The sequence below is a fragment of the Petromyzon marinus genome, chromosome 64 (assembly GCF_048934315.1).
Source record: "Petromyzon marinus isolate PM22_M1 ecotype Great Lakes invasive population chromosome 64, UKy_Petmar_22M1.pri1.0, whole genome shotgun sequence".
NCBI lineage: Eukaryota > Metazoa > Chordata > Hyperoartia > Petromyzontiformes > Petromyzontidae > Petromyzon > Petromyzon marinus.
The window spans coordinates 8,292,004-8,304,591 of record NC_133730.1 but is presented as its reverse complement, the minus strand read 5'-3'; the positions used below and the strand labels follow the sequence as shown (position 1 = coordinate 8,304,591).

The 12,588-nt window shown below is 58.1% G+C and overlaps 1 protein-coding gene and 1 long non-coding RNA gene across 2 annotated transcripts in view; one reads left to right on the top strand and one right to left on the bottom strand.

Annotated features, from left to right (window-relative positions):
* LOC142906452 (uncharacterized) overlaps positions 1–12,588 on the bottom strand; it is a 397,072-nt gene that overhangs the window by 243,591 nt on the left and 140,893 nt on the right. The window lies entirely within an intron of this gene.
* COG6 (component of oligomeric golgi complex 6) overlaps positions 7,210–12,588 on the top strand; it is a 70,271-nt gene continuing 64,892 nt past the window's right edge. Inside the window, exons 1-5 of the mRNA XM_076054206.1 lie at positions 7,210–7,384; positions 8,071–8,142; positions 8,975–9,033; positions 9,778–9,889; positions 12,048–12,130. Coding sequence (XP_075910321.1) covers positions 7,244–7,384; positions 8,071–8,142; positions 8,975–9,033; positions 9,778–9,889; positions 12,048–12,130 — 467 coding nt within the window. The 5' untranslated portion in view covers positions 7,210–7,243. The remainder of the gene's footprint in view (positions 7,385–8,070; positions 8,143–8,974; positions 9,034–9,777; positions 9,890–12,047; positions 12,131–12,588) is intronic.

The following is a 12,588-nucleotide window of genomic DNA, read 5'->3' as shown; positions in this document are numbered from 1 at the left end:
CTGGGACACAGACAGAGACAACACTGGGACACTGGGACACAGACAGAGACAACACTGGGACACAGACAGAGACAACACTGGGACACTAAGACACAGACAGAGACAACACTGGGACACAGACAGAGACAACACTGGGACACTGGGACACAGACAGAGACAACACTGGGACACTGGGACACAGACAGAGACAACACGGGAGGAGGACACTGGGACACAGACAGAGACAACACTGGGACATTGGGACACAGACAGAGACAACACGGGGACACAGAGACAACACGGGGACACTGGGACACAGACAGAGACAACACGGGGACACTGGGACACAGACAGAGACAACACTGGGACACAGACAGAGACAACACTGGGACACTGGGACACAGACAGAGACAACACTGGGACACTGGGACACAGACAGAGACAACACTGGGACACAGACAGAGACAACACTGGGACACAGACAGAGACAACACGGGGACACTGGGACACAGACAGAGACAACACTGGGACACAGACAGAGACAACACTGGGACACTGGGACACAGACAGAGACAACACTGGGACACAGACAGAGACAACACTGGGACACTAAGACACAGACAGAGACAACACTGGGACACAGACAGAGACAACACTGGGACACTGGGACACAGACAGAGACAACACTGGGACACTGGGACACAGACAGAGACAACACTGGGACACAGAGACAACACGGGGGGACTGGGACACAGACAGACAACACTGGGACACTGGGACACAGACAGAGACAACACGGGAGGAGGACACTGGGACACAGACAGAGACAACACTGGGACACTGGGACACAGACAGAGACAACACTGGGACACAGAGACAACACTGGGGGGACACTGGGACACAGACAGAGACAACACTGGGACACTGGGACACAGACAGAGACAACACTAGACACGTATAGAGACAACACGGGGGGGACACTTGGACACAGACAGAGACAACACTGGGACACTGGGACACAGACAGAGACAACACGGGGGGACTGGGACACAGACAGAGACAACACTGGGACACAGACAGAGACAACACTGGGACACAGAGACAACACTGGGGGGACACTGGGACACAGACAGAGACAACACTGGGACACAGAAAGAGACAACACTGGGACACAGACAGAGACAACACTGGGACACAGACAGAGACAGCACTGGGACACAGACAGAGACAACACTGGGACACAGAAAGAGACAACACTGGGACACAGACAGAGACAACACTGGGACACAGACAGAGACAGCACTGGGACACAGACAGAGACAACACTGGGGGGACACTGGGACACAGACAGAGACAACACTGGGACACAGAAAGAGACAACACTGGGACACAGACAGAGACAACACTGGGACACAGACAGAGACAGCACTGGGACACAGACAGAGACAACACTGGGACACAGAAAGAGACAACACTGGGACACAGACAGAGACAACACTGGGACACAGACAGAGACAGCACTGGGACACAGACAGAGACAACACGGGGACACTGGGACACAGACAGAGACAACACTGGGACACAGACAGAGACAACACTGGGACACTGGGACACAGACAGAGACAACACTGGGACACTGGGACACAGACAGAGACAACACTGGGACACAGACAGAGACAACACTGGGACACAGACAGAGACAACACGGGGACACTGGGACACAGACAGAGACAACACTGGGACACAGACAGAGACAACACTGGGACACTGGGACACAGACAGAGACAACACTGGGACACAGACAGAGACAACACTGGGACACTAAGACACAGACAGAGACAACACTGGGACACAGACAGAGACAACACTGGGACACTGGGACACAGACAGAGACAACACTGGGACACTGGGACACAGACAGAGACAACACGGGAGGAGGACACTGGGACACAGACAGAGACAACACTGGGACATTGGGACACAGACAGAGACAACACGGGGACACAGAGACAACACGGGGACACTGGGACACAGACAGAGACAACACGGGGACACTGGGACACAGACAGAGACAACACTGGGACACAGACAGAGACAACACTGGGACACTGGGACACAGACAGAGACAACACTGGGACACTGGGACACAGACAGAGACAACACTGGGACACAGACAGAGACAACACTGGGACACAGACAGAGACAACACGGGGACACTGGGACACAGACAGAGACAACACTGGGACACAGACAGAGACAACACTGGGACACTGGGACACAGACAGAGACAACACTGGGACACAGACAGAGACAACACTGGGACACTAAGACACAGACAGAGACAACACTGGGACACAGACAGAGACAACACTGGGACACTGGGACACAGACAGAGACGACACTGGGACACAGACAGAGACAACACTGGGACACAGAGACAACACGGGGGGACTGGGACACAGACAGACAACACTGGGACACTGGGACACAGACAGAGACAACACGGGAGGAGGACACTGGGACACAGACAGAGACAACACTGGGACACTGGGACACAGACAGAGACAACACTGGGACACAGAGACAACACTGGGGGGACACTGGGACACAGACAGAGACAACACTGGGACACTGGGACACAGACAGAGACAACACTAGACACGTATAGAGACAACACGGGGGGGACACTTGGACACAGACAGAGACAACACTGGGACACTGGGACACAGACAGAGACAACACGGGGGGACTGGGACACAGACAGAGACAACACTGGGACACAGACAGAGACAACACTGGGACACAGAGACAACACTGGGGGGACACTGGGACACAGACAGAGACAACACTGGGACACAGAAAGAGACAACACTGGGACACAGACAGAGACAACACTGGGACACAGACAGAGACAGCACTGGGACACAGACAGAGACAACACTGGGACACAGAAAGAGACAACACTGGGACACAGACAGAGACAACACTGGGACACAGACAGAGACAGCACTGGGACACAGACAGAGACAACACTGGGGGGACACTGGGACACAGACAGAGACAACACTGGGACACAGAAAGAGACAACACTGGGACACAGACAGAGACAACACTGGGACACAGACAGAGACAGCACTGGGACACAGACAGAGACAACACTGGGACACAGAAAGAGACAACACTGGGACACAGACAGAGACAGCACTGGGACACAGACAGAGACAACACTGGGGGGACACTGGGACACAGACAGAGACAGCACTGGGACACAGACAGAGACAACACGGGGGGACTGGGACACAGACAGAGACAACACTAGACACGTGTAGAGACAACACGGGGGGGACACTTGGACACGTATGTATAGGAGAGGCATTGATACACAGGGAGACACACTCGGGGAGAGAGGAACACAGATTCGGAGATAGACGGAGAGACAGAGACACGGGGACAGAGACACAGGAAGAGAGAGACACACAGAGACACTGGGAGAGAGACACACAGATACACTGGGAGAGAGACACAGAGACACTGGGAGAGACACAGAGACACAGTGACAGCGAGACACACAGAGACACTGGGAGAGAGACACACAGAGAGACACAGTGACAGAGAGACACACAGAGACACTGGGAGAGAGACACACAGAGAGACACTGGGAGAGAGACACACAGAGAGACACTGGGAGAGAGACACAGAGAGACACTGGGAGAGAGACACAGAGAGACACTGGGAGAGAGACACACAGAGACACTGGGAGAAAGACACACAGAGACACTGGGAGAGAGACACACAGAGACACTGGGAGAGAGACACAGTGACAGAGAGACACACAGAGACACTGGGAGAGAGACACACAGAGAGACACTGGGAGAGAGACACACAGAGAGACACTGGGAGAAAGACACACAGAGAGACACTGGGAGAGAGACACACAGAGAGACACTGGGAGAAAGACACAGAGACACTGGGAGAGAGACAGTGACAGAGAGACACACAGAGACACTGGGAGACAGAGAGACACTGGGAGAGAGACACAGAGAGACACTGGGAAAGATACACACAGAGACACTGAAAGAGACACACAGAGAGACACTGGGAGAGAGACACAGAGACACTGGGAGAGAGACACACAGAGAGACACTGGGAGAGAGACACTGGGAGAGAGACACAGAGAGACACTGGGAGAGAGACACAGAGAGACACTGGGAGAGAGACACAGAGAGACACACAGAGAGACACTGGGAGAGAGACACAGAGACACTGGGAGAGAGACACAGAGAGACACTGGGAGAGAGACACAGAGAGACACTGGGAGAGAGACACAGAGAGACACTGAGAGAGAGACACACAGAGAAACACAGTGACAGAGAGACACGGATACGGACATCGAGACAAACGAAGTCCGAGAGGCCTGGTCATTCCCCGTGCTCGGATAGATTTCCTGCCGGGCTTGAGGCTCCTCCCCCCGCGGAGACAGCAAGGCTGGCGGGGGGTGGGGTTCGCGCTCCCGGGGGGATCTAATTTAACGAGATTTCACAATAATTCTCATCATTAATTAACATTTTAACGATTGTAAGCGTTTCGCGTTTTGTTCGAATGTTGTTCAAATCGGTTAGGTGTCTTGATCGATGTCTCCTCGGCCTGTCTTGTGCACGCATGAGTCCTGCATAACAGGTGCTACAGACTCGTCCGTGCTGACCAGGGTGGTGAAGTATGGTTAAACAACCCCCTGGTGACCAGAGTGGTGAAGTATGGTTAAGCATCCCCCCCGTGCTGACCAGAGTGGTGAAGTATGGTTAAACAACCCCCACACTGACCAGAGTGGTGAAGTATGGTTAAACAACCCCCTGGTGACCAGAGTGGTGAAGTATGGTTAAACAACCCCCCGCACTGACCAGAGTGGTGAAGTATGGTTAAACAACCCCCTGGTGACCAGAGTGGTGAAGTATGGTTAAACAACCCCCCACGCTGACCAGAGTGGTGAAGTATGGTTAAACAACCCCCACACTGACCAGAGTGGTGAAGTATGGTTAAACAACCCCCTGGTGACCAGAGTGGTGAAGTATGGTTAAACATCCCCCCACGCTGACCAGAGTGGTGAAGTATGGTTAAACAACCCCCCGTGCTGACCAGAGTGGTGAAGTATGGTTAAACATCCCCCGCACTGACCAGAGTGGTGAAGTATGGTTAAACATCCCCCACACTGACCAGAGTGGTGAAGTATGGTTAAACAACCCCCTGGTGACCAGAGTGGTGAAGTATGGTTAAACAACCCCCGCACTGCCCAGAGTGGTGAAGTATGGTTAAACATCCCCCTGCTGACCAGAGTGGTGAAGTATGGTTAAACAACCCCTGTGCTGACCAGAGTGGTGAAGTATGATTAAACATCCCTCGTGTTGACCAGAGTGGTGAAGTATGGTTAAACAACCACCCGTGCTGACCAGAGTGGTGAAGTATGGTTAAACATCCCCCTGGTGACCAGAGTGGTGAAGTATGGTTAAACAACCCCCACACTGACCAGAGTGGTGAAGTATGGTTAAACAACCCCCTGGTGACCAGAGTGGTGAAGTATGGTTAAATAACCCCCCGTGCTGACCAGAGTGGTGAAGTATGGTTAAACAACACCCTGGTGACCAGAGTGGTGAAGTATGGTTAAACATCCCCCCGTGCTGACCAGAGTGGTGAAGTATGGTTAAACAACCTCTCGTGCTGACCAGAGTGGTGAAGTATGGTTTAACAACCCCACGCTGACCAGAGTGGTGAAGTATGGTTAAACATCCCCCACGCTGACCAGAGTGGTGAAGTATGGTTAAACATCCCCCGTGCTGACCAGAGTGGTGAAGTATGGTTAAACAACCCCCTGGTGACCAGAGTTGTGAAGTATGGTTAAACATCCCCCGCGTTGACCAAAGTGGTGAAGTATGGTTAAACAACCCCCGCGCTGACCAGAGTGGTGAAGTATGGTTAAACATCCCCCTGGTGACCAGAGTGGTGAAGTATGGTTAAACATCCCCCTGGTGACCAGAGTGGTGAAGTATGGTTAAACATCCCCCTGGTAACCAGAGTAGTGAAGTATGGTTAAACATCCCCCGCGCTGACCAGAGTGGTGAAGTATGGTTAAACAACCCCCTGGTGACCCTCTTTCGGCAGTGGGTTGATACATGGGCTGTCCGTGTACACGGTTGGCCCTCGTCATGGGAACGTGGAATTTCCACTGCTCTCTGCCTTAGCGTCCTGCCCGGTGTCCTGTGCCTCCTCGCTCTCTCCCCAGACACAGGTTAACCGACGTCTCCCCGCGTCTCCCCCCGTGTCTCCCCCCCCGTGTCTCCCCCCGTGTCCCCGCTCGTCCGCACGTTCCTGCAACTGTCCCTGTGCCTCCGCGTCCCCCTGTCTCTCCCCGCGTCTCCCCCCGCCGTGTCTCTCCCTGCGTCTCCCCCCGCCGTGTCTCTCCCTGCGTCTCCCCCCGCCGTGTCTCTCCCCGCGTCTCCCCCCGCCGTGTCTCTCCCCGCGTCTCCCCCCGCCGTGTCTCTCCCTGCGTCTCCCCCCGCCGTGTCTCTCCCGCGCGTCTCCCCCGCCGTGTCTCTCCCTGCGTCTCCCCCGCCGTGTCTCTCCCCGCGCGTCTCCCCCCGCCGTGTCTCTCCCCGCGTCTCCCCCCGCCGTGTCTCTCCCTGCGTCTCCCCCGCCGTGTCTCTCCCTGCGTCTCCCCCCGCCGTGTCTCTCCCCGCGTCTCCCCCCGCCGTGTCTCTCCCCGCGTCTCCCCCCGCCGTGTCTCTCCCTGCGTCTCCCCCCGCCGTGTCTCTCCCTGCGTCTCCCCCCGCCGTGTCTCTCCCCGCGTCTCCCCCCGCCGTGTCTCTCCCTGCGTCTCCCCCCGCCGTGTCTCTCCCTGCGTCTCCCCCCGCCGTGTCTCTCCCTGCGTCTCCCCCTGTCTCTCCCTGCGTCTCCCCCCGCCGTGTCTCTCCCTGCGTCTCCCCCTGTCTCTCCCTGCGTCTCCCCCCGCCGTGTCTCTCCCTGCGTCTCCCCCCGCCGTGTCTCTCCCCGCGTCTCCCCCGCCGTGTCTCTCCCCGCGTCTCCCCCCGCCGTGTCTCTCCCTGCGTCTCCCCCCGCCGTGTCTCTCCCTGCGTCTCCCCCCGCCGTGTCTCTCCCTGCGTCTCCCCCCGCCGTGTCTCTCCCCGCGTCTCCCCCCGCCGTGTCTCTCCCTGCGTCTCCCCCCGCCGTGTCTCTCCCCGCGCGTCTCCCCCCGCCGTGTCTCTCCCCGCAGGACATGCTGGACGCTCTGCGTGCCCTCTCCGAGTTCTTCACGGACAACTCCCTGCGCTCGAGAAGGAGTCTCCGCGGGGACATTGAGCGGCGCAGCCTCGGGGTCAACGAGCAGTTCGTGAGCGGCTTCCGCGAAGTCAAGGAGGTCAGGGACACGCGGGGTGGGGTGGTGGGTGGGGTGGTGGGTGGGGTGGGTGGGGTGGGTGGGGTGGGTGGGGTGGGTGGGGTGGGGGGGGACGTGAGGAGACACCGCGGGAGACGCAGGTCGTCGGACGCCTCCGCGATTTCACGGAGGTGCGGGTGGGGTTGGGTGGGTGGGTACCCGGAGACACCTGCACACCCGAGACGCACAAAGTGACGGTAATGGGAACACGCGCGGGGAGAAACGACGGTGACGGGGGGGGGGGGGGGGGGCAGGGAGGGTGACGGGGATGGGTGGGCGGGGGGAGCCCACAAGACACGTGCCCACGAAGTTGCTTCCACGCCCCCACATTTTTATTTTTTTATTTTGCCAGGTGAGGCCCCGCTGAGGAGCTACGTAGCTCGTTTTTCACAGGCGGCCTGGCTATCACAAATGGTAGCTCAACGAAGTGGCTGGCTTCTGTTGAAATTTATAACCCCCGTGTACCCTTCACGCGTGTCGGGAGAAAAGCGGAGGACCCGGAGGAACAAAAAACCACGCCACCACGGGGAGAGACACGCAAACGCTAAACGTGCGGCAGGCGTCCGAGTCGGGATGTAACCCACGACCTACTGCATACCAGGCGAGGTGGTAAACATCTCGGTGACGCCCCCCGTGACATGTTGACTCTCTCTCTGTCCGCGCTGCAGGACCTCGACAGCATCATCTCCGACGTCCAGGCCATGGCCTCGTGCTGCCAGGACATGACCTCGCGCATCAAGGTCAGTGCTGGAACGTGCGGTGACGCCGTTACACAGCCACGCTCCCGGGGAAGAGGGTCAGGGTTGAGAGGGCAAGGGTCAGGGGCGAGGGGGCGAGGGTCAGGGGCGAGAGGGCGATGGTCAGGTTCAGATGTGAGAGTGCGAGAGGGCGAGGGTCAGGGATGAGAGGGCGAGGACCAGGGATGAGAGGGCAATGGTCAGGGATGAGAGGGCAAGGGTCAGAGGCGAGAGGGCGAGGGTCAGGGGTGAAAGGGCAAGGGTCAGAGGCGAGAGGGTGAGGGTCAGGGGCGAAACGGCGAGGCTCAGGGGTGAGAGGGCGAGAGTCAGAGGTGAGAGGGCAAGAGGGCGAGGGTCAGGGGTGAAAGGGCGAGGTGGTGAGCGTTGGGAGGGCAGGGTTATTGGTCACGACGTGACGCGTTGTCGCACCTCACTCAGCGGCGACAGTCGTCACCAGAGGAGGTGGAGGGCCCCTCCTGAAACGTCGAGCTTTCAGGGCCGCACGTAAATAAACTAAAATTAACTTTGAATGCGTCTTCTGCTGTACTTATGAATGCAATCCTAATTTTGCCTCGCGGAGGTCGACTCCGCCTCTAGCGGAGCACCTGGCGTGTAGCGGTGGTGTAGTGAACATCGCCACCGGGGAGACAAAGGCGGCCGGGCGTGGTGCTGGCCACCCACCCACAAAGCCCCTCGTGTGTCACAGCGCCGACCCTCTCGGGTCGCTGCAGTGGCCGTTTAAGGCTTCGCGCGGAGGGCTTTTTTTCGTCTTCGCGCTACAATGCCGTCGCCTGTGACTGTGAATGTTGAGACGAAGCCTCGTGCAAATGCGCAGGCAACCAAGGAGGAGACGCGCGATCTCATCGGGAAGACGACGAAACTTCAGGCTGAGATGTGAGCCCAGCCGCACGCACGCACACACACGCACAAACACGCACACGGACAAACACGGACAAAGGCCCGCCGTGTAGCCCCACGCGTGGCCGTCAGCACGCACAAGGCCCTCATTTCAGGCTAAGTCGACCTAGCGCAAGGGCCCGGGACCGGTCGCCGGTGTTGGCCGACGGGTTCGCCCCCGCCCCTTGTGCACGCGCGAACACGCGTGCACCACTTGCCACTGCTGTCTACGTAGGCTACGCGGCGGTGGGGGCGGGGGGGGTCTGTGTCTTAACGCGGGCCCCACTGAGCTGTGCGGCACTTTGCGCAGAAGTGTGACTTGGCCGCAAGTGGCAGCTCAACGGAGTGGCGGCCCGTCGTCACGTGGGCATGTAGAGCGGCAGGCAAATGCTCTGAGCGCGTGACGTTGAGTCTCAATGTGGAGGGAAGAACCGGAGGTGCCAGAGAAAAATCCACGCGACCACGGGGGAGAGAGAACGAGGGAGAGAGAGAGAGAGAGACACGCACAAACTCCAAATATACAGCAGCAGCAGCAGCAGGCGTCAGGGTCGGGATCGAACCCACGACCTCCTGTACACCAGGCGAGGTAGTTAACATCTCCTAGCCACCGTGATGATGATGATGAGAGAGACACGCAGACTCCAAATATACAGCAGCAGGCGTCAGGGTCGGGATCGAACCCACGACCTCCTGTACACCAGGCGAGGTAGTCAACATCTCCTGGCCACCGTGTCCGTGCAGGCAGCGGCTGGGCGTGCGAGCCCGAGTAGCAGACGCCTTCCTCTCGCGCTTCCAGCTCACGGCGGAGGAGGTTCGAATCCTCCGCGGGTCCAGGGACTCCTCCATCACCATGGTAACAGCCCTCCACCACCGCCACCCCCCCCCACCTTGCCATGGAAACAAAGACGATCTGCTCGCTCTCTGACTTGGAAAGCTCAATCGCTCGCTCACACGATTACTCGCTCACTGGCACGCTCACACACGCTCGATTACACGCTCGCACGGTCGCTCACAAGCTCGCTCGCTCTCGCGCTCACACGATCACACGGTCACACGCGCACACGATCACACGCTCACACGCTCACACGATCACACGCTCACACGCTCACACGATCACACGATCACACGCTCACACGCTCACACAGTCAAGCGATCAAATGGTCAAATGGTCACACGCTCACACGCTCACACGATCACACGATCACACGCTCACACGATCACACGATCACACGATCACACGCTCACACGATCACACACTCACACGATCACACACTCACACGATCACACGATCACACGCTCACACGCTCACACGCTCACACGATCACACGGTCACACGCTCACACACACTCACACGATCACACGATCACACGCTCACACGCTCACACGATCACACGATCACACGCTCACACGATCACGCGATCACACGCTCACACGCTCACACGATCACACGATCACACGCTCACACGCTCACACGATCACACGATCACACACTCACACGATCACACGATCACACGCTCACGCGCTCACGCGCTCACGCGCTCACACGATCGCACGCTCGCACGCTCGCACGATCGCACGATCGCACGCTCGCACGATCACACGATCACACGATCACACGATGACACGATCACACGATGACACGCTCACACGCTCACACAATCACACAATCACACGCTCACACACTCACATGATCACGCGCTCACACGCTCACACGCTCAAGCAATCACACGATCACACGATCACACGATCACACGCTCACACGATCACACGATCACACGCTCTCGCGGTCACACGCTCACACGTTCACACGATCACACGCTCACACGCTCACACGCTCACACGATCACACATTCACACGATCACACGATCACACGCTCACACGCTCACACGATCACACGATCACACGATCACACGCTCACACGATCACACGCTCACACGATCACACGCTCACACGCTCACACGATCACACGGTCACACGCTCACACGATCACACGCTCACACGATCACACGATCACACGCTCACACGATCACACGATCACACGCTCACACGATCACACGCTCACACGGTCACACGCTCACACACTCACACGCTCACACACTCACACGATCACACGCTCACACGATCACACGCTCACACGATCACACGCTCACACGCTCACACGCTCACACGATCACACGATCAACGCGCTCACACGCTCACACGATCACACGCTCACACACTCACACACTCACACGATCACACGATCACGCGATCACATGCTCACACACTCACACGCTCACACACTCACACGCTCACACGCTCACGCGCTCACGCGGTCACACGATCACACGCTCGCACGATCACACGATCACACGATCGCACGCTCGCACGCTCGCACGATCACACGATGACACGATCACACGATGACACGCTCACACGATCACACGCTCACACGATCACACGATCACACGCTCTCGCGGTCACACGCTCACACGTTCACACGCTCACACGCTCACACGATCACACGATCACACGCTCACACGATCACGCGCTCACGCGCTCACACGCTCACGCGATCACGCGCTCACACGATCACACGGTCACACGATCACACGCTCACTCGCTCACACGCTCACACGCTCACACGCTCACGCGCTCACACGCTCACTCGCTCACGCGCTCACGCGCTCACACGCTCACACGATCACACGATCACACGCTCACACGATCACACGCTCACACGATCACACGCTCACACGATCACACGCTCGCACGCTCGCACGATCACACGCTCACACGCTCGCACGGGCGCTTGGTCACCTGCTCACTCGCTCGCAACGAGTGATATGAATGATCGACGACGATGATTATCATTGCCACGAGACGGGGCCGCGGCTAAACGTTCCAGCGTCCATGCGCGTGCACGATTTGTCTTTACTCGTGTTGAAGTACGCAGACATTTATTTTTTCTTTCCATCACCCCCCTCCCCCCTCCCCCCAACCCACCCCACACCCCCTCGTACCACCGCAGGAATTTTTCGACGTTCTGGCCCGGGTGAAGTGCATCCACAGCGACGTCAAAGTGCTGCTGAGGACCAATCAGCAGACGGCCGGGTACGGCAAGCCCCCACCCACCCCCCCCCCCCCCCCCCCCCCCCACCGCCACCACCACCCGCTCTGCGGAGTGGGTCGCAGGTAACCCGCGGCTACTTGCGGGCAACCCGCGGGTTCTTGAGTTCAACTTCATTCCAACTCGCCTTGCGAGTCACCAGGCAGGTACGTGCGGGGTTACCCATGGGTACGCACGCACGGGTTACACGATCCGATGCCAGCGGCGGCGGAGGTGGCGGCATTGGCGGCGGCGTTGTCCTGCGGCAAACCGTGTCGAGTTGAATCTCGATTTGACGTTTTCGTGACTGCAGGGATCCGTACGCTTTGGTTCTCACGGTCAAGTCCACGGCCTTCTCCTCGCGTCTTTACGCAGCGCTCCCCCTACCCCACACGCCTCCCTCTGCCCCCGTGCTCCTACCCCTTTCTTACCTCTATAACCTCTTACCACGGCAACTCTCACT